Genomic DNA, 22,506 nt, shown 5'->3' on the forward strand with positions numbered 1-22,506 from the left:
TTATTATTATCAATGTTGAAAACAGTTGTAGTGCTGTAGAAACTGTTTATGTAACTATTATGTAAAAGTTTATGTTTATGTAAATTTCTTTACAGTCACTTTTGAACAATTTAATGAATCCGTGCTGAATAAAAACTAATATATCTCTCTCTCAAAAATAAAAAAAAATCCTGCTGACCCCACACTTTTTAATGTTGTGTATATCCATGTTATAAAAATTGGTATTTTAGATCCGGTGCTAACAAGTTCAAAAAGGAAAGAATTAGTCAGGATAAAATGTTTTATTTAACCAGCTTTGTTTGTTCATTTATTCGCATAAATATTGAGAAAGGAAAATCAAGATAATCCTCGTTCAACACTTGGTGCCATATTACAGAAACATTCTAACTCAGAATTGTATGTATTTCGTAAACATGCCGATTTCAGACAGGCTTTCTGCAACATTAATTCTCAGAACCTGATTTACTATGCTACAAAACAAAAAAAAATGGACTATGCTACAAAAACTAAAAATATATACAGATATAAAAAGTAGGTTTTCAGTAGGTTTAACCAGTAGCGACACCCATCCCCCATTGCGCCATGCAGTCTACATTCCATCCTACATGATGAGGCTCAACCCAACGGCTTCCGGTCGCTGATGTTAGGGGGCGCTCGCGAGCCGCTGACTGATGCATGCACAGGCCGCTCTAGAGATGCAATCAGACCAGATGGGAGGGGGGAGTGAGAAGGAAAAAGGAACTAGCTGAGCTGCCCTTTGTTTCTAGATTTGCCGAAGAGTACGGGGAAGAGACCGGCGCGAATCTACACTGTAAGTCACGCTCTAAACACGGCACAATGTTTGTAGAACACATGACGTCATGGCGGACTTTTAAATTGATACATTTTTGGAACACCGATAGAACGCGAACAAGTTCTTTGTATCGCCGGTTTGCTTGCGCTCCGATCAGTCCGACATTACAGTGCCAGAGCAGCGTCAGAATGAATGAAGAAGTTTTGGTAATGTAACGCGAGCGGGGTACCGGGGTCAAGCGTACGGAAGGCGGGTGGGATCAATCACCTTTAAAAAGATGCTCGCGGTGTTTATCTCTGTGCTCGAGTTGGATATCTCAAATTATTTCCTTTTTTTTAAAGCACACACAGACAAGGAGAAGCACAGCATGGCCGACTGTAATCACACATACACACAAACCGGCCTTTTGCCCTTCTTTGTCTTTCCTTTTCGCTTTTGTTTATTATTTCCAAACCATTTAAAATGGTATATATAACGTTTAAACTCTGCTCCAACACACACCGTCTTGTGAACACATATCGGGAATGTTTTAACCAGTTAAAAGTCGTTTTGTTTTATGTCTTTGGTTTTAATGGAGCTCTAATCTTCCTCTTGTTCCCTAACGTTAGATCGTTCACGTCCTCAAAAATCACTTAATAGTTAACGCTTTACCACAATTTCCGGTACCTTTGTGAAATGTCCTGCAGCATTACAACGAGATTTATTATAACGTTGAAAACAAATATTAGTGAAGTTAATGGGATATTGTTGGCTAATGTTTAGCTATTCAGTGTTAGCAGGCTGCTAATTCTCGTTAGCCTTTGGGGGAAAATTTGACGTTTATTGTTTTTATCACTGTTTATTAAATCTGTTTTTGATATATTTGTTTTGCACCAATATTAATAATAAGTGTTTGTGAATATTTGGTTATTTTTTTATATATATAAACCCGCTGAAAGCTTGTTAACCGGCATATGCATTTAGCAAGTAATTAATTAACGTTACCTCATTAAAGTTAATTGTTTTGCGTTATTTAGACCTCAGAATGTATTTTCAGTTGTTTCATAAATTAAATCCTATTATGAGAACCGGTAGAAGACGTACTTTATTTTATTCTATAGTTAACCCCGGGGCTAGTTGTCAATTTTGGCTCCAGTAAACATTTCTCAGGGTGGGTTTATTTGTGTCAGTGTTATACTGTTTCTTTGCTACAAAACACTATTGAGCTTTTCCGTTGTTATTTGCAGTTATTAAAATGATACATTTTCCGTATGTCATTATATAGCTGACTGTTGTCTGAATGTATGCCAGTGTAGGCTATTTTTACAGCAATAATACAATTGTAATATTAGTGTACAAATTCTTATTTAAGTTTTCACTGCTAAAGAAAACACATCTGTGTAATTTTATATTTATTTATATATATTTTTTTTAAATCTCATTTTATACTGTTGCAAGCTGTAGTTTATGGTCAAGTCTGATTTGTTTTAAGATATAATAGTTTTTTTAAAATAATATAAAGGCTTTTTATTATTGTTTTAAGGCAAAGTAATTTCTTACGATTTGTTATTTGTTTCAAAGTCACTTTTGAGCAATTTTGAATATTTTAAAATAAAAATATCATGTTTTGCATATTTTAAAGTGACAAAAATGTTGATATAGCCTACAATAGGCAAAATGAAATGCAATCTGATAAGAAAAGCCTCCTTTGGGGTCTTCACTAAAATGTATTCATTGGCATACATTAAGGCACAGATTAATTAACCCATTTTCTTGTCTTATTTCAAGGGCCGTCCTTTTGTAGCCATAACTGGATTAATCTGAAGTTCATGTGATGTATGCAGTGTAATATGTTTTTACAGTTGTACAGAAAATTAGTTTTTTTTTATTTATTAATTGAGGGTTGTGGTTGGTTGCTATATACATGAGTATGAGCTTGAGGAAATATTTGAAGAGTTCAGATGCAAAAGCCTCTAAGTGCCATCTGAAATTTTCTTCTAGAATGATCATTTTTATCAAGCTCGTATATTTAAGTTCAATAATTTCACTTAAATGGCAATGCAAATTACCTATTAATTGTCATTTAAGTGAAATTACTGAACTTAAATATACAAGCTTTATAAAAATTATCATTCTAGAAGAAATTTTCAGATGGCACTTAGAGGCTTTTGCATCTGAACTCTTCATTTTTATTTCTCCTTTCATTGTCATCATTATCATTGTTTTATACAGTATATATTGTACATATGCTGTTTTTAAGCTAGTTTCGGCGTGTTTAATGTGTTGTTGTTGTTTATCAAGCTGCTGGAATTCATCTTATTTTATTTCCCAGGCCTTCTGAAAACAGATACAGAACACTGTTTTTCCGCCTCTTACTACTTCTGGCTCTGCTGAGCGATGTCCACCCCTGACCCTCCTATGGGCGGGACCCCTCGGCCGGGCCCTTCCCCGGGCCCTGGGCCGTCTCCAGGGGCCATGTTAGGGCCTAGTCCTGGACCCTCACCTGGCTCTGCTCATGGCATGATGGGCCCCAGCCCTGGGCCCCCCACCTCAGGACACCCACTACCTCCACAGGGCCCCTCAGGTTACCCCCAGGACAACATGCACCCGATGCACAAGGTACTGACAGGTTTTATCAACATGCATCTGATTCATTTTTAGTTGTGTTCCATGTTTCATTTATGCTGTTTGGTCCATATCATTCTTTATTTTTTTTTATTGTTTGAAGCCCATGGAAGGCATGCACGAGAAGGGCATTCCCGAAGATCAACGCTATGGTCAAATGAAGGGTATGGGCATGAGACAGGGTGGGCACAGTGGCATGGGACCCCCACCCAGTCCTATGGACCAGCACTCTCAAGGTATCTATCTATTGTTCTGTCTGTTATTCTTTTTATCTATCTGTCATTCTATTAATCTTTCTAACTCATTCTATCTATGATATATTATGTAATATACACATGCACATGTGTGAAAATAAGGATATGCAGATGTTTGGTGCGCTCTGTGTTATATGGCAAACAGATGGTGTGCTCGCTGCTAAACTGTTGAGACTGGGTATAAAAAAGCCATCCAACCTGTTTGCTCACATTTCCCTTTGATGTGCACTGCTTTGTTCCTCCACTGGGGCCACACGCACGCTTATTTTCCAGACAGAGAAATGTAGATTGAATGGGGTTGCCCTTTTGAAACGGAAAGACAGACAGTTGTTGGAAACCACAAAGTCATGACAGAAAAAGAAACAAATATTATAAGCAAGCAACAGACATAAGTGTTTTGTGTTTTCTGCAGCTCTGTAATTGTTGTCCACATGCCTAAATTTTACAACTAAATGGCTTGACATTTTTGTCCAGAAAATTTGACTTTTATTTAAAGTTTGCATTTATATTTGTTATAATCTACTAATATAATCTAATATCTTTGTATTTGCCTTAAAGCAAACATCACTGTTGTAATTGATCATACTTTTACCCCATCCCCAAGTATTAAACTGTGTAACCTGTGCGTAACAGACATGAATGACACCTCAAATTGGGATTTATGTACTATAATGTAATTCAGAATGCATTCGCAATTACATTAGCAGTGCATTGAAAAACATCCATGACTCAGCAGTGAATTATGTGAGGGCTAATATTTTTTGGGGAAAATCTAACAGTTACATAAAAAAAAAACAATGACATTTTCTTTCATTTCTTCCAGGTTATCCCTCTCCTCTTGGCGGTTCTGATCATGCCCCTAGCCCGGTACCTTCTAACGGTCCTCCATCTGGCCCCATGATGCCATCTGGTCCTGGTGCTGTCCCAATGGAGGGTGGTGACCCGCAGAACCGGAGCGTAGGTGCAGGTTCGGGACCCAGCGGAGGACCTCCAAATGCAGGTGGGCCTGGTGGACCCGGCGGACCCACTCCTTTCAACCAAAACCAGCTTCACCAGCTGCGGGCACAGATCATGGCCTATAAGATGCTGGCGCGTGGGCAGCCTCTACCTGACCACCTGCAGATGGCGGTGCAGGGGAAGCGGCCCATGCCAGGCATGCAGCAGGGGATGCCCAACATGCCCCCTGCTTCAGGACAAGGAGCAGGACCTCTTGGACCAGGTGGCCCTGTTCCTGGGGGACCCAACTACAATCGACCTCCTGGTAAGGTGACATTTCATAAAAAGTTCATAGCTCTCCAAAAATGCTTTCCTACGGTCAGCCTACAGCGTGAAATTAAAAATGAAAAACATTGCCTACCGTACCTTTAAGATTCTGTTATTTACAAATACTTGATGTATTTTAACATTTTATTCTTTTTAAATAGGCTTTCAGTCTTTCAAAATGCCAAAAAATCTTCTAAACGGTCTAATTGCAAAGTAAAATTTAACAACTTTTTCTTTGGTCTTATAAAGTTTTGGACATGTTCTTGACAGATGTTGGCAGATTCTTACAATTCATTTATTTTAATCTTATTCCATTACAATTGTTTGGATGTTTCAGGAATGGTCGGTCCAAACATGCCTCCTCCAGGACCCTCTGGTGTTCCTCCAGGCCTGCAGGGACAACCCACCAATGGGCCACCTAAATCTTGGCCTGAAGGTCAGTAAATTGTGAAAATTGTCCACAGTCACTACCAAAAAGCAATTTAAATTTAGACTTTGTATTGGATCTGGGAAACCTCAACAGTTATCAGGGTTGTATTAAATGAATTTCTGAGAAAGTAATTTCTTAGTCGCATATTTACGATGCATTTGTAATTCCAGGGCCCATGGTGAACGCTGCCGCCCCTGCAAGTGCCCCACAGAAGCTGATACCTCCTCAGCCCACGGGCCGCCCTTCTCCAGCGCCACCTTCAGTTCCTCCCGCTGCCTCTCCCGTCATGCCCCCTCAGACCCAGTCTCCAGGACAACCGGCCCAGCCGCCCATGGTCCTGCATCAGAAGCAGAACCGCATCACACCCATCCAGAAACCTCGGGGTCTTGACCCAGTGGAGATCCTCCAGGAGAGAGAGTACAGGTGAGATGAGGGTATCCTGATGTGTTTAGGGAAGAAATGGCAAATATTGATGTTTTAGAGTAAAACGCACTTAAATTCAATTCTGGAAACACCACCTTGTTAACTGGTTTCACCAACATTTGATGATGTTGTTTCCATCGGTCAGGTTGCAAGCTCGTATTGCTCATCGTATTCAGGACCTGGAGAACCTTCCAGGCTCTCTGGCTGGAGACCTGAGGACCAAAGCCAACATTGAGCTCAAGGCACTTAGGCTCCTGAACTTTCAGAGACAGGTATGATTTGCATCATATTATTTAGGGATGTGCCAGAGTTACGAGGTTTAGTCACAAGCTCTTAGTATAAAGCTGCTTAATATAAAGTTCTGGTATGAAGTATAGGCAAAAAAAAATATTAATTTTCCAGGCCTTTCCGAATAAGGTATTCGGCTTCGGACACTATTATTATTATTATTATTATTATTATTATTCAATTACTGTTTTATTTTTATTTTTTATATGTGCATATATTTATTTATCCATTATTTGTAATTAATACATTATTTTTATTTAATTTATTTTATGTATGTGTTAATACTACTATGTATTTATATGCCATTATTATGCATTTATTTATTTATTTATTATTTTTCTTATAAATTATAACAACTAAAAATTTATTTAAACATGATTTCCCAAGAAATATCTCACATCTCAATAATTATAATGCATAATGCTCTGGAAGGTGGTTGTAATTGAGTCCTGCCTCATTTTAAAGGGATATTTCACCGCTGGAAAGATGAATGTGTATTTAAATTGGGTCATTTATGTAGTAGAAATGTGAAATTATTTTAGAAGTTGGTGCCTTCTAGACTGAGAAAAGCCATAAAATGTATTTTTGGCTTATGTGGATGAAAGACAACAACTCCCAGAATGCTCTTGCTTCGCTGCCTTACGAGGCCACTCCCAAGCCACGCCTACCGGTTACAGAGGGCAGTATCGGAAGAAATGATACAACTAGGCTACTAGTTGACTCGAAACTGAAAAGACGCAGTTTTATTGTGAGATCCCCCTATGGGCGGGTTGAAAACATGCGGAACGAGCTCCTACTACTGGCTGTAGTCTCGAGCCTCTGGCCAAAAAAGTCTCAGATGACGCAAAATGACGATTTTTTCCAGACACACAATACAGAAATCTCTCGTCTCAGGGGGACATGAGGAGGGAGGGAAGCACGGTCATTCGAAAATACTACCGGGTTTCTACTGATACAAAGCTTAATGCTAATCGGTGAAGTATCCCTTTAATGGTTTTTGACCCATGTTGTCCATGCCAACACAGCTCCGGCAGGAAGTCGTAGTGTGCATGCGGCGCGATACGGCCCTGGAGACCGCGCTGAACGGCAAGGCCTACAAGCGCAGCAAGAGACAGTCCCTGCGTGAAGCTCGCATCACTGAGAAACTGGAGAAACAGCAGAAGATCGAGCAGGAACGTAAGCGGCGACAGAAACATCAGGTACGAGACCGTTCTGGCCTGTTCTTTTAGAGTTCAGTCATGAGACTGTTTTACAAAAGATATGTACAAAGTAATGTTTTAAATGTGACCTGATTCACAAATGACAAAAGACATTGTTTGTGACGGAACCGCCTGTTCTTTTATTGCATTTGTAGGAATATCTCAACAGCATCCTGCAGCATGCTAAAGACTTCAAGGAATACCATCGCTCCATCACCGCAAAGATGCAGAAAGTGACCAAAGCCGTAGCCACGTACCATGCCAACACTGAGAGAGAGCAGAAGAAGGAGAACGAGCGTATCGAGAAGGAGAGAATGAGAAGGCTGATGGTGAGGAGATGCACAGACTTCCCATATTCTCTTGAAATAAGAAACGTTTTTTTGACTTGACAACAACTCAACTTTAAACACAAAATTAAAGCGTTGAACAAATGTCTAAGAAAAGTATGTTTTGTGTGTGTTTCTCTCAGGCTGAAGATGAAGAGGGTTACAGGAAGCTGATCGATCAGAAGAAAGACAAACGTCTGGCTTACTTGCTGCAGCAGACGGACGAGTATGTGGCCAACCTCACCGAGCTCGTCAGGGCTCACAAAGCTGTCCAGGCCCTCAAAGACATGAAGAAGAAGAAGAAGAAAAAGAAGAAGAAGGTGAGTGGATTTAATGGAATAGAATGGGTTCCGTAATGGAATCTAAATGGAGTTGTCCTTGTTTTTCCAGTAGTGTGTGAGATCTTTATGTCTGCTTTTCTACTCACAGAAGCCAGAGAACGCAGAGGGTGTTCCTGCTCTCGGTCCAGATGGAGAGGTGAGATCTTAAAATTGGCAGATATTTGGCTTTTTACTATTAGCTTGGCTGGTCATTTGTGCTAATGTGTCTCTTGTGGCGAGTTTTTTTTTTTTTTTCTCTCTCTCTCTCTCCTTTTTTTTATTTTAAGTTTTGTTTAAAATTTGTAGGTTTAGTTTAAACAATTTTGGGTATATCATATCTAATTGCAGATATTTCTTGGACATGTTGCAGCTGCAGTTGAGAATCACTGTTACATATTATACATATTATAAATATGCTTTTATGTATTTATCATTATTCAATTATTTTAATTTATTTTATATTTTATGTATTATTTATTACTATTATTTTATGTATTTATATATGATTATTATATGTATTTATTTGTAATTTTTCTCATAACTTATAAAATAACAATTCTTTCATTTTTATCAGTTTAAATTGATGAGATGTGTGTGTGTGTATATATATATATATATATATATAATGTTTTTGTCCCCCATTGTAGCCTCTGGATGAGACCAGTCAAATGAGTGATTTACCGGTGAAGGTGATTCACGTGGACAGTGGGAAGATTCTCACCGGCATGGACGCTCCTAAAGCTGGACAGCTGGAGACTTGGCTGGAGGTGAATCCAGGGTGAGTAAGACACACTTTGAGCATCTCATTATTTCAAAATATGAGTATATGCTAATGAAAAGGGTTGGAGTAGCACATCACAACAATTTTATCCCATATATAGTATATTTATATTTATCTGACTAAAGCAGTAGGTTTGTTTGAATGTTATTTTGTTGATTTTCTGTAGGTACGAGGTTGCCCCGCGGTCAGATAGTGAAGATAGTGGCTCAGAGGAGGAAGAGGTATGGCTGTTCTTCAGCTCTCATATCTGGATGTTCAGCATCTCTTGAGCAACACACTGTGCTTTCTGAAAGGGCTTTAAATGCATTTGAAGAGAAAACTCTAGTGTGTGGGCGTGTGTTAACAGCCTTGAGCTGTCAGCAAGTAGGCCATCATCAGAATAAGATTAATGGCTATTTTACCCTGAGATACTGCTGCCATGACCTGATACAGATAGCAAATATTTGCCTTTATGCTCATTTTAACCTTCTGATACTGGTGTCCAATACAGTAGGCTGGTATTTAAAAGCCATTTTAACAATTCACAATACATTCTATAACCTCAGTTTAATTTGATTTATGTGGTTAGTAGTTTTACATTTATACATTTCATAACCATTATTTATTAGCACATAATATATCAAATAAAAAAACTTGAAAAAATATTATGTATATGTAAAATTAATGATTACAAAAAGCATCTAGTTATATCAGCATCTATGTTTAAGTTATTAGTGTTGAATACATATCTTTACATTTTATTGTATTAATGCACCATTGTATTTTCTTCTTAAAGGATGACGACGAGGAGCATCAGCCATCTCAGGCCCCAACAGAGGAGAAGAAGATCATTCCAGATCCAGACTGTGAGGATGTGTCTGAGGTGGATGTCCAGCACATCATTGAGTACGTTACTGGCTTAAAGCTGTACTTTTTACTTTATACAATTGGGCTAATTTCAGACCCGTCCCATGGTCCTTTTTGTAATTCTATTCTGTCATAATGGTGTAAATAAATAAGATCCCTCTCTCTCGCAGGCATGCCAAGCAGGATGTTGACGATGAGTACGGTAGCGCAGCGTTCGCTCGCGGCCTGCAGTCTTACTACGCCGTGGCTCACGCCGTCACGGAGAGGGTGGATAGACAGTCGAGCCTGCTAATCAACGGACAGCTCAAACAGTACCAGGTACACACACACACATACAGACCAACCAAACTGCAAATACACCTAGATGACCTATTTGAACTGCTGAGATTTGATAAATGGCATGTGCTGAAGTTCTTGCATCTGTCCTGTCTGCAGATCAAAGGTCTAGAGTGGCTGGTGTCTCTGTATAACAATAACTTGAATGGCATTTTGGCTGATGAAATGGGTTTGGGAAAAACCATCCAGACCATCGCACTCATCACCTACCTCATGGAGTACAAACGCCTCAACGGACCCTTCCTCATTATCGTCCCCCTCTCGTGAGTCACTTTTCACACTCTACACCAGGGCTATTCTATTAGCTTCATTCGAGGGGGTTTGGTTTGGGGGTTTAGCTTATTTATTGAAACATAACAGTATTGCAGATATATAAGATATATAAAATGTATACCATAATATATAAAAATGTGATCATTTACACCTGTGTGCAACTATTTACTATGAATATATGTATATGAATTATACAAGCTGATAGCTATTGGTAAGAATTGTTTTATTTATAATTATTATAGGCTTTAAATGAAAATATTCTGACAGTGAGACTTGGTAACCACAGATAAAACCATGCATGGATACTCACTCACTACCACTGTATAAAAAATGCCTAAACACCTTCACAAGGACATCATTTCATAACAAAAATGAGTTCTATATTCCTCTACCCACCTAATAAATCTAATGCAGTATAAATGACTGTTTCATCCGATTTAAAACTAGTTAAATCATTGAGTAATTTGTGGTTTGTAACAGAGAGATGTGTCGAATTGAAACGCTTCTCACTGGATGTCGAAACGCTGTTTAATAATGTTGATCGGGAGTAAACGCAACAACTTTAAGCTTGCGTTCCGTTATCCGTAATCCGCAAGTGCGTTTGGCCAGTTCATGGAAAAGAGAGAATCGAAACAAAAGAATTATTAATTCACAAATGATTGGTATCGCTGGTTCATTCGACAGAAATACGCACGGAAAATGTTTCTCAGGTCAGTCAGAGCGCTCATGGTACGCAAAGTGCGGATAGCCATACAGCTGCAGGTGTCAATGCGACCACGTATTGAACCAAATTAGCTGGAAAGGAGGAGGGAGGTTTGGGGTGCCCTCGGGCCGGATGGAGATGTTTGGTGGGCCGCCAATTGAATAGCCCAGCTCTACACTAAGAAATAGAAATTTTTGATAGATGACTTAAATATCTACATTTGGAAAGAATTTATCTTTCTAGAATGATTAGGGTGATTTTGTTGGTGAGTGCATCTGCATAAATAAAAATAAAAACTTTTTGTATGAATCGTCCTTTTGGTCTGGAAAAATGTGGGGTGCTTACACGTGTAATATACTCTTTGCAAGAACAAACTTAAACCTTCTTTTTGCCATTTTTGTATTATTGGTCTATTATATTTGGAAACATTTCAACAGAAATCATTACAGTAATATTTATTTGTTTTCTCTTACAGGACTCTGTCGAACTGGGTGTACGAGTTTGATAAGTGGGCTCCATCTGTGGTGAAAATTTCTTACAAGGTAGTTATACTTGATACATTTATGTAGTATTTAAATGATGTCAAAAATTATTTTTGGCAAATTTAACTGGTTTTCCAAAAATGAATGCAAAGGAATACAAAATAAAACTGTATCTGGAGAACCATGTAGAATATTACAGGATTATTAACTCATTTTCTTTGCTTGTTTTCGTCTTAGGGCTCTCCTGCTGCTCGCCGCGCGTTCCTTCCCATTTTGCGCAGCGGCAAGTTCAACGTGCTAGTCACCACTTACGAGTACATCATCAAAGACAAGCAAGTGCTGGCCAAGGTACAGACCTGCCGATTGTCAAGTTATCATTGTCACCCATTTACATTTTTTTTGCAAAGCTTTTTGACTGCGAGTTCAGTTCCTAATGATTCTTTCTGTCTCTCTCAGCTCCGCTGGAAGTACATGATAGTGGACGAAGGTCACCGTATGAAGAACCACCACTGTAAACTGACTCAGGTGTTGAACACACACTACCTGGCGCCCAGGCGTGTGCTGCTCACCGGCACGCCGCTGCAGAACAAGCTGCCCGAGCTGTGGGCGCTGCTCAACTTCCTGCTGCCCACCATCTTCAAGAGCTGCAGCACCTTCGAGCAGTGGTTCAACGCTCCCTTCGCCATGACTGGAGAGAAGGTAAGCTGATTTCAAATCCAGACGCAAGAGAAGTTTTAGTAGGTGTACTAGCACATTTGGACTGGATACGACAAATTGAAATTCTGTTTTTGTGTCATCTTGCCCTGTAAACGTAGTCGTACAATGTTATGTTTTAAAGGTGGACCTGAATGAAGAAGAGACCATTCTGATCATCCGTCGTCTGCACAAAGTGCTCCGCCCCTTCCTACTCAGGAGACTCAAGAAGGAAGTGGAGGCCCAACTGCCGGAGAAGGTTTGTTTTTGTGCTTGCAAACTATTCAGATAAAACTATTCAATATGGATCTCAATTTGTGTTTGTCCTGAAATACCATACTTTTTTTTTTTTCCTCCCTCCTCAATCAAAAGAAGGATGAAGTAATATTAAACATGTTTAATGCAAGAAATTGTAAAATTGTACAATATTCCAAGCATGTTTTCCACACCGTTTTTTTTACTAAATGGACACATATTATTTAACTCTTTATTTTGTGTTTGTATGCCCCAAAATGACAGTGCTTAGAAATAGACAGCAATATTTATCTACATACACTACTGTTTCAAAATGATTTTGAAAGTTTTTCATGCTCACCAAGGCTGTATTTGTTTGATCCAGAACAACTTTTGTTGTTTCTATTTTAGAATGTAATTTATTCCTGTGATCAGAAACATCTTTTTTTTAAATGTTGAAATGTGAATTTATCCGCCTCTGTTTCCTTATGTTCAGGTGGAATATGTGATCAAGTGCGACATGTCGGCTCTACAGAGAGTGCTGTACAGACACATGCAGGCTAAAGGAGTGCTGCTCACCGACGGCTCGGAGAAAGACAAGAAGGTGAGAAGACATGATTCACGCCGAGAATGTGTGAGGAACGTTCAGTGTCTTTGAACTGGTCTAATATCCATCTACCTGTTACAGGGTAAAGGAGGCACTAAGACTCTGATGAACACTATTATGCAGTTGAGGAAGATTTGTAACCACCCGTACATGTTCCAGCACATTGAGGTGATCATTTGTTTCACATATTCTCTGCCTATGAGGTCTTTTTCATCCTGTATTGCTTATCTTCTGGATTTGTGGCACCTTGTTTGACATATTTTTTGTTGTCTGTTTTGCAGGAATCTTTCTCTGAGCACTTGGGCTTCACCGGAGGCATTGTTCAGGGGTATGTAGAGCACTTTTTCAAGTTTATAAATTTGCATTCTCGTTGGTTTTATCTGTGATTTACCATATTCTGTATCACGTCACCTTTAGACTTGATTTGTACCGTGCCTCTGGTAAGTTTGAGCTGCTAGACCGTATCCTGCCGAAGCTCCGCGCCACCAACCACAAAGTGCTGCTCTTCTGTCAGATGACCTCGCTCATGACCATCATGGAGGACTACTTCGCCTACCGCAACTTCAAATACCTGCGCCTGGACGGTGAGTTGACTTTGACCAGGTTCACATAGATTTTTTTTTTCATTTAATTAAAGGTCTTAGATTTATTAGTTCATTTAAAGACTATCAGTCAAGTTACAGACAGTCTAATCGTGCTGATATCTTTCTTTTGTCCTTGTAGGAACCACTAAGGCTGAGGATCGTGGCACGTTGCTGAAGAACTTTAATGATGCGTCCTTTAATTATTTCATCTTCCTGCTGAGCACCAGAGCAGGAGGTCTGGGGCTGAACCTGCAGTCTGCTGACACTGTTATCATCTTTGACAGCGACTGGAACCCTCACCAGGTACAATACTGTCCCTTGAAATATTTAGTTGTTTATTAAGAGGGGGAGCTCTTAATGTCCACTGACAAAAGTGACTGTATTTTTCACAAATCCTACTCACTTTATTATAGACTGAATAGTTGTATTAGTTCTAACATAATGTATGGAATAGAATCTTTGGAATCATTAGTAACAAATCTTTAGGATAGATTCATTTTCGATTAGAATACTTTGTTCGGAATTGTATCATTTGAATCTTAAGAGTCATTGTAGAATAACATTTATGAATGTTATTTTGTAATTTTTATGTTTTCTTTGCAGAATCTAATCTTTAGTATAAAATCATTGTGGAACAGAATCTTTGGAATAATTCAGTGTTGAATAGAATCATTCTCGAATCATTGTAGAATAGAATGTATAATTGAATATTAATTTGTAAAAAAAAAAAAAAAGTTATAATTAGATTCATTGCAGAATTTAATCTTTAGTATAAAATAATTTTGGATTAGAATCTTTAGAATCATTTGAATAGCATCACTATAAAATAGAATCTTCAGAATCATTTGAATAGCATCACTATAAAATAGAATCTTCAGAATCGGTAGTTAAAGGATCTTTAGAATAAATTCATTGTTGAATAGAATCTTCTGTCTAGAATTATTGTACAATATAATCTTTAGAATTATTGGAATAGTAGAATAGAATGTATAATTGAATGTTAATATTTTTACAATATTCATTGTGGAATCGAATCATTTGAATAGCATCACTGTAAAATAGAATATCTAATTAATTTTAGAATAAAATTTATAAGAGAAAGTTGAATTTATGAACATACTAATGTTAATTTGTTAATTCGTGTTTATTCATAATTGTTCATTATACATCTTGAAATGTTAAAAATTGATTTGTTTATGGAGAAATGAACATCCCCCTCAATTATAATATTGTAATAAATGCTTAAAATGTTTTACATTGCTTGTTAAGTGTTACCATTTAAGCTTTAGTTGAATCTGTGTAAAAGATTCAATGCATGTATCTACAAAGTTGTTCAATAGAATCTTTGGAGTCTCTATATTGCTATAATATTTCTTGTTTTTATGAGTCTGAATTCCGCAATGTTTTATATCTCTGATCGCCTCTCTTTGTTTCCTCATAGGATCTGCAAGCCCAGGATCGCGCCCATCGTATCGGGCAGCAGAATGAGGTGCGAGTGCTGCGTCTGTGTACCGTGAACAGCGTGGAGGAGAAGATCCTGGCCGCTGCCAAATACAAACTGAACGTGGACCAGAAGGTCATCCAGGCCGGCATGTTCGACCAGAAATCCTCCAGCCATGAGCGCAGGGCTTTCCTGCAGGCCATCCTGGAGCACGAAGAGCAGGATGAGGTACAGACACTCATTTATCATGGGCAATTTCAGTGTCCTGTCGACAGGCTCCGTTTTCTGTTGCTGACGTTTACTCTCCTTTGTTTTCTCTCATATCTCAGGAGGAAGATGAAGTACCCGACGATGAGACCGTTAATCAGATGATCGCTAGAAGCGAGGAAGAGTTCGATCACTTCATGGTCAGGAGTGCTACTTGTTTTCGTTTAACTTTTGTCAACTTTTTTTCGACTTTGTTATTCCAATTCTTCCTGATTTCATTTCGACCAGCGCATGGATCTTGACCGCCGTCGTGAAGAGGCTCGTAACCCGAAGCGCAAACCCCGGCTGATGGAGGAGGACGAGCTGCCCACCTGGATCATGAAGGATGATGCGGAGGTGGAGAGGCTCACCTGCGAAGAAGAGGAGGAGAAGATCTTCGGCCGTGGCTCCCGTCAGAGGAAGGAGGTGGACTACAGCGACTCCCTCACGGAGAAACAGTGGCTGAAGGTGAATGAGGAATCCCCACACATCACATTGTTGATTCGTTTGTTGTAAGATGGCAAGCGTATTGACCTATTTTACTGCTTCTCAGGCCATCGAGGAAGGCACCCTTGATGAGATTGAGGAGGAGGTGCGCCACAAGAAAACGACCCGCAAGAGGAAGCGTGACCGTGACCTCGACCTTCCAGGCCCAGCCACGCCCAGCTCCAGTGGGCGGAGCAGAGATAAAGACGACGACAGTAAGAAGCAGAAGAAACGCGGCCGTCCTCCTGCCGAAAAACTCTCTCCCAACCCTGCCACGCTCACCAAGAAGATGAAGAAGACCGTGGATGCCGTTATCAAATACAAGGATGGGTTAGTCTCTTCGATCATGTTCCTGTCTCATTTTTTTCTCAGTTTGAATCATGAACATGCATGCAAAGTGTCGACCCGCTGATGTGTTGTAGAATGTGTGTACAACATGTATCAGTTTATGCATGTTAACTTTGCTGGGAATTGAACCCATGATCTTCTCTACTTTTATTTAAAAATGAAGCCATAGTTACAAAACTGTTTATAAAATGTACATTTTGTAAATGAGTGTTTAAAAATTTGTTGTTTGAACTTAATTTTAAGGGTTTACTTTTTTGGTGAATTATATTGAACCCTATTATATTATATTATATTATATTATATATATTATATTATATTATATTATATTATATTATATTATATTATATTATATTATATTATATTATATTATATTATATTATTCATAACGATTATATCCTGGTTTTTAACATAATACAAGGTCTAGACAAACACAGTCTTACCAAATGGTTCCAGACCAGATACATGCAGTGTTTCCATGCTTATAGAGGTATTTTATGCTTTAATTGATGTAGATTAGATAACATTTTGGAGTAATTTTTTATTTCTCAACAGCAATGGGAGGCAATTGAGTGAGGTGTTTATTCAACTGCCGTCTCGTAAAGAGCTACCGGAATATTACGAACTTATTCGCAAACCTGTGGACTTCAGGAAGATCAAGGTTTGTCAACCATTCATTTAAATGATTAATTTAAAGTTTGTTTTTTTAACTTAAATTTGTTTTGCCTTATGAATGCTTTGGCTGGTTCACAAACACCCATTGAAATACACTAACAAAATCTCAATAGGTAATTCATAATAATATATTAGTAAATAAAGATTCAAGTGTTGAATCCTGTTTTCTGTTCTGTACAGGAGCGCATCAGGAGCCACAAGTACCGCAGTCTGAACGACCTGGAGAAAGACGTCATGCTGCTTTGCCAGAACGCTCAGACCTTCAACCTGGAGGGATCACTGGTAATATTCATCATCCATGTTACACCATTAATAATTACACCAATCAAAAAGCACTAATGGATCAGCTTGTTCTTAAGTTTGTAGGGCATTTTGTTTAATCTTTAAAGTTATTTTTAGGACCATTAAGATGTTTTTGCATCATGACATTGACAATTAGGTTCACTTTCTCCCTTCACTTTATGCTAAATATACCCAAGATGTTTTATTATCACTAATATACTATTGTAGTTGTGTTTTTTTTTTTTTTTTTTAGCATTTTTATATATTTTTTTATTTTAAAGTTTTATTCATTTTGTTTGTAATTTTTGTAAATGTCTTTATAACTTTTAAAAAAAAATTCAGTTCACCTTTTAACTTGTTGAAAATAATAACCCTAGTTAGTCGTACTTCATTTAGCTGATTCAGATGAGATTATTATATTTCAGATCTACGAGGACTCTATCGTGCTGCAGTCTGTGTTCACCAGTGTGCGGCAGAAGATCGAGAAAGAAGTAGAGAGCGAGGGAGAAGAGAGTGAGGAGGAAGAGGACGAGGTAGATGAAGGATCTGAGTCTGAATGTAAGTATCGATGATGATGATGATGATACTGCCACTGTAATTAAAATTTTTGTGAAATTCAGCTATTTTCTAAGCAGAGTATCATGCATGTACAACTCAAATTTAATTGAAGTGAGTCCATGATTAACACACGTGTATGTGTTTTAGCTCGTTCCGTGAAGGTGAAGATAAAGCTGAGTCGAAAGGACAAGGTGGAGAGAGGGAAAGGAAGACGCCGAACTGGACGCAGCTCGCGCCCTAAACCTGTCGTTAGCGACGATGACAGTGAAGATGACCAGGAAGAGGTACTTATGAATAATGAATATTGAACTTAAAGAGAGAGTTCATTCAGTAAAAAGCCTCGTCTTTGTCTCATCCTCATGCCATCCCCACCCAATGTGTATGACATTCTTTCTTCAGATAAATGTAAACAAAGATTTTTAGGAAAATAATCCATGACTGTGAGTCTAAATAACGCAAGTGAATCCGTGCCGCTTGTTTGACACTTTAAAACAGCGATCGTGATTTTAATCCATGCGGCCTCAGTGGATCAACGGCCCTGTTTACACCTGGTATTAAGATGCATTTTGGTTGATCGGATCACAAGTAGACGAGGGAGACATTCCAGTTTACACCTGGTGTTTTAATCCGTCTCTTCTGTCCACTTTCAACCACTGAGGGTCTATGGGCAGTTAAATGCATGTGTTTTGTGTTTTTTCAGATCTTTCTTGTAGTTTACATGAACACGACCGGAGAAAACAGAAAAACATACGGAGAGCATCAGCTTTCGTTTCTTTTCTCACAGCTGCAAGACCATGCAAAGTTGACAAACTCAAAGTTTTAGACACCGTATTTAGCATTAACCAAAACACATCTTAATACTAGGTGTAAACGGGGCCAATGTCTTCTACCGAGAAATGATGTGTTAGAAAAATAGTTATGTGTTAGAAAATTACTATTTTAAACTCTTTTAACTGTAAATAATTACTTGTGGTCTACTATCATACGAGCGTTCTTGAGAGGGACTTTCAAGTACGGAAGAGTTCTTGTGATGTGACATAAGTGTGTTGTGAAGCTTGTGCGAGGAAATAATTTTGAAGCACATGGAACCGCCACAAGTGGACACTGGTGTAGTATGGATTACCCTCACGATCACGTTTTTTTTTTTTTTTTTTTTCTAAAGTGTCAAATGAGCGGCACCGATTCACTAGCATTATATGGACTACTTGAAATAGTTAACCTTTGGTCATTGATAACCCTGGGTAAACGGAATCCTGCATGGGTTATCTTGCTTCACGTTTCACACTGATCATAATCTACCTGAGGTTAACGTTAATCCTGGGTATTCATAAACTGCTGTTTCATACTGTACATTCCTAAACCCTGGGTTAACATTCTTATTAGCATATTTGCAGTGTTAGGCCCCATCCACACTACTGCGTTTTCGTTTAGAAACGGAGACCTTTTGCTACGTTTGCACCTCCCGTCCAGACTAAAACGGCAAAAACGAAGACCTAAAACGGAGAAGTTTAGAAACGCTGCCGACCCTGTTTTGCGTTTTGAAACTCCGGAGGACGTTTTAGTGAAGACGGGTCAAAACGGAGGACTTTAGAAACGATGACGCAGAGGCTCACGCTCGGCTCTATGATTAGGTGTCATCAGTCATGGAGTATGACACAGGTAATATTCAGTACCAGTAAACTCCACCCGCTGGAACAGTTTCTTACTGTAAGAAACTGCCGCGTCTCAGGCGCGGAAAACACGTGCATGCTAGAAATAGAACCGACGCCTATTTTTCATGCGACACGCAAGCATGTTGGAAGCATTTCCAGGCAAAATATAATAGGAAAATATGTTTATATGTCATTTTGACACAAATACATATTAATAAATTACATTTTGATGTTTAAAAGCATTTTTTTACAGTATGTTTGAAAGTCTCTAGGTTTACACCGGCACGCGCATGCCCAGTGTTGGTGAATGGTCACGTGATCCGTGTTTTCAGTCGTTTTAATGTGGACGGAGATCAACTCTAATACGCAGCTAAAACGCTGGTGTGGACGGAGATCGTATTCGTATTTTAATTCTCCGTTTCTAAACTAAACCGCAGTAGTGTGGATGGGGCCTTAGTGTCATTGATTTGATGAACGCTGTGATAGGTTTACATAAATGCTCAAGAATTGCGCATCCTCATATTATATATAGCTGACTTTACTATCAAGTTTGGATGAATGCCGTGATGTGTTAAATAGCACATTACGTGTCCTCATATTATGGTCCTAGCATTATAGCACTAACAAGCCTGCTTAAGGTCACAGCCTCTAGTGTACCTCTTGAGGTCAGGGGAGTGAGGTTTACTCACACAGCTCTTACTAGCGGGCCTCTGTTGCACTCACCCCCTTAAACCTCACTACCATCCGGGTCACGGCACCAATGTGAATGGTTCGAATCCAGCTTGGAGTGGTACGAGTAAGACCGGTCTCAGCAGCATGGGAGTCGAGAGCAAAAGACCGCAAAAGTGGTGTTAACGCTGCTCTGGAGCAGGGTTTCATAAATTACAAGTGTGAAACGTTCCTTTACCCAGGGTTAAAAGTTAAAAGTGTTTAGAATGACAATAACTCGAGGTTAAGCACAGTGTGAAAAGCCCTAGAGATTTCCTAAAAATCTTCCTGTTTATCTTAAAAAGGCATATATATTGGGAATGGTGTGAGGGTGTGAGTTTCAGGTGAACTATCCCTTTAAAGAAAAAGTATAGATATTAAAATATTTATCCTCTTGTTTTTCACTTATGCTAATTGTTTTTCTGTTTTTTACAGGAGCATTCTGTTAGTGGCAGTGATGAAGATTAAACCTCCTTCAGGACCAATTTATGTCTCTCGCTCACTTCTGCAACAGATGCCCTCTCCCGAGGGCCTAGTTTTACCCTTTTTTAGAGAGAGGACACTGATTAAATGAGAAAATGACACTATAAAATGCAGAAAAAAGAAGGCCCCCCATTTGCATATTTAAGCAGACGATATCAATTTATGTATAGCAAGACAGTTTACGTATTGAGCTTTAGTCTTTTCTTTCCATATTTGTTTTTATGATTTTTCACAAGGACGTGACATAAGATGGACAGATATTTGACGGACTGACTCAGTGGACCAGTAAGAGTGGATCATGTTTCAATGTCTTCTTGATTTTAACCGCGTGAACATCACCCCTTCATCCCCCACCCCAGAACGCATTTTGTTTGTGGAAAACGCAACCAGTTAGTTCTCTTTCTGTTTTTCTCTTGATGTCTCTGTTTAAATTAAGATTGCAAACAGGATAAAGGTACTTCCTCCTCGTCAGGAGAAGTGGGGGAGAATAGGGTGTAGGATTCTGTACTGTCAGTGTCACTGGATTTCCAAAATGCACAATAAAAGCGTCTCAGAAATACTCAATGCTTCAGAGTTGTTTTGCACACAAGTCATCTCAGAAATACTCAATGCTTTTGAGGAGTTGTTTTGCACACAAGTCAAGACTTCAAAACTGGTGAAATGCATATAGTTGTGAGTAGAGATTGACCAATTCATAGTTTTCATCTGATGTCACACCCTTTGTAGGAATGCCCTCCATTGCCTGCCAGTTATTTGTTCAAATCACTAATGTAGTAAGGCAGTGATATTAAAAGACCAAATTCAATATACACCTTATTGATGATGCATACAGGTAGACCGATGAACCCATAACCGTAACTTTAACTAGATTTGATCAGTTGACAGTCACATGACCGAAACCTGAGTACTAATCCATTGTGTAATAAATAATTGGCAGATCAGAATAATGGTTTTCCAACTTGATCTCACAGCAATTTGTATGTATTTTATGAGGTGGCTAAATTCGCCCCTAAACCTACCCATCACTGGGATTTAGACATCGTGAGAGGGATGTTGTATGAATTTGTATGCCACCTCGTAAAATGTGTATGAATTGGTCGCGAGATAGCGTTGGATTTTCAATTGTTTTATTTCTGCTTGTAGACTCAATACATTCTTCATCACTATTCAAGGTGAAAGGTGTACTTCATGATTCAAAGAATTAGGATAAAATTAAGAGGTTTTATTGGTGATATAGCAACCAGTGCTCTTAACGTTATAGAAGTCTTTGGATTACAAGACTTTGCACAATTTGTCTTTTACTGTGTGATTCGTGTTGATTTTAGCACTGTGTTGCTACATGACTTTTTGACCCCACTGGCCGATTTCTGTAGTTTTTCTGTTGTTGTCCACTTACTCATGAAGGATCATAGTGCATTTCTCCAGAAAGTCAAACACTGAACTGTTGGTTTTGTGATGTTTGTAAATGTCCTAACATTGACTAACTGTGGAGCACTGGAAATTCCTAACAAGCTTATTTTATCTGATTTGTAAGTGTTTTTTCTTTTTTCTTATTCTTCTTGAGTTAAAAGACTATAATATGTGCAAGACTATAACACGAGAATGAACCTCATTGGTTCTTGTGGAAGCTCAAACGTGGTGCGTAACACGAGAATGAACCTCATTGGTTCTTTTTTTGTGATCAAATTTTTATTTATTTTTTTTCTTTTAGAAAGATAATACATACAGGTATATACAAGCCATAAAAATAGAGTAACCTCATTGGTTCTTGCGGAAGCTCAAACATGCTGCGTAACACGAGAATGAACCTCATTGGTTCTTGTGGAAGCTCAAACGTGCTGCGTAACATGAGAATGAACCTCATTGGTTCTTGCTGAAGCTCAAATGTGCTGCGTAACACGAGAATGAACCTCATTGGTTCTTGAAGAAGCTCAAACGTGCTGAGTAACACGAGAATGAACCATATTGGTTCATGAAGGTCAAACGTGCTGCCTAACACGAGAATGAACCTCATTGGTTCTTGCAGAAGCTCAAATGTGCTGCGTAACATGAGAATGAACCTCATTGGTTCTTGAAGAAGGTCAAACGTTCTGCGTAACACGAGAATGAACCTCATTGGTTCTTGCTGAAGCTCAAACGTGCTGCGTAACACGAGAATGAACCTCATTGGTTCTTGAAGAAGGTCAAACGT

The 22,506-nt window shown here is 38.8% G+C and overlaps 1 protein-coding gene across 1 annotated transcript; it reads left to right on the forward strand.

Annotated features, from left to right (window-relative positions):
• Positions 1–696: 696 nt before the first annotated feature.
• smarca4a (SWI/SNF related BAF chromatin remodeling complex subunit ATPase 4a) lies at positions 697–20,874 on the forward strand. The gene is made up of 34 exons (XM_084129843.1): positions 697–811; positions 3,105–3,391; positions 3,501–3,633; positions 4,475–4,912; positions 5,252–5,350; positions 5,515–5,767; positions 5,913–6,039; positions 7,081–7,254; positions 7,410–7,583; positions 7,724–7,900; positions 8,010–8,057; positions 8,548–8,678; positions 8,848–8,902; positions 9,457–9,566; positions 9,698–9,845; positions 9,963–10,126; positions 11,315–11,381; positions 11,559–11,669; positions 11,778–12,020; positions 12,160–12,273; positions 12,745–12,852; positions 12,937–13,023; positions 13,137–13,183; positions 13,273–13,439; positions 13,579–13,742; positions 14,881–15,108; positions 15,210–15,287; positions 15,376–15,594; positions 15,680–15,942; positions 16,513–16,618; positions 16,813–16,914; positions 17,340–17,472; positions 17,620–17,756; positions 20,268–20,874. The coding sequence occupies exons 2-34, from the start codon at positions 3,170–3,172 to the stop codon at positions 20,298–20,300; spliced, it is 4,860 nt and encodes a 1,619-aa protein (XP_083985969.1). The 5' UTR covers positions 697–811; positions 3,105–3,169; the 3' UTR covers positions 20,301–20,874.
• Positions 20,875–22,506: the final 1,632 nt, after the last annotated feature.

Source organism: Abramis brama (assembly GCF_963993115.1).
Source record: "Abramis brama genome assembly, chromosome: 1".
Classification (NCBI taxonomy): domain Eukaryota; kingdom Metazoa; phylum Chordata; class Actinopteri; order Cypriniformes; family Leuciscidae; genus Abramis; species Abramis brama.

Bases quoted from the DNA above. Each gene is read 5' to 3' on its own strand.
- smarca4a (XM_084129843.1), top strand. From the start codon at position 3,170: ATGTCCACCCCTGACCCTCCTATGGGCGGGACCCCTCGGCCGGGCCCT. The intron at 13,184-13,272 runs GTATGTAGAGCA...CGTCACCTTTAG, and splicing joins ACCGGAGGCATTGTTCAGGG to ACTTGATTTGTACCGTGCCT. The intron at 17,757-20,267 runs GTACTTATGAAT...TGTTTTTTACAG, and splicing joins GTGAAGATGACCAGGAAGAG to GAGCATTCTGTTAGTGGCAG.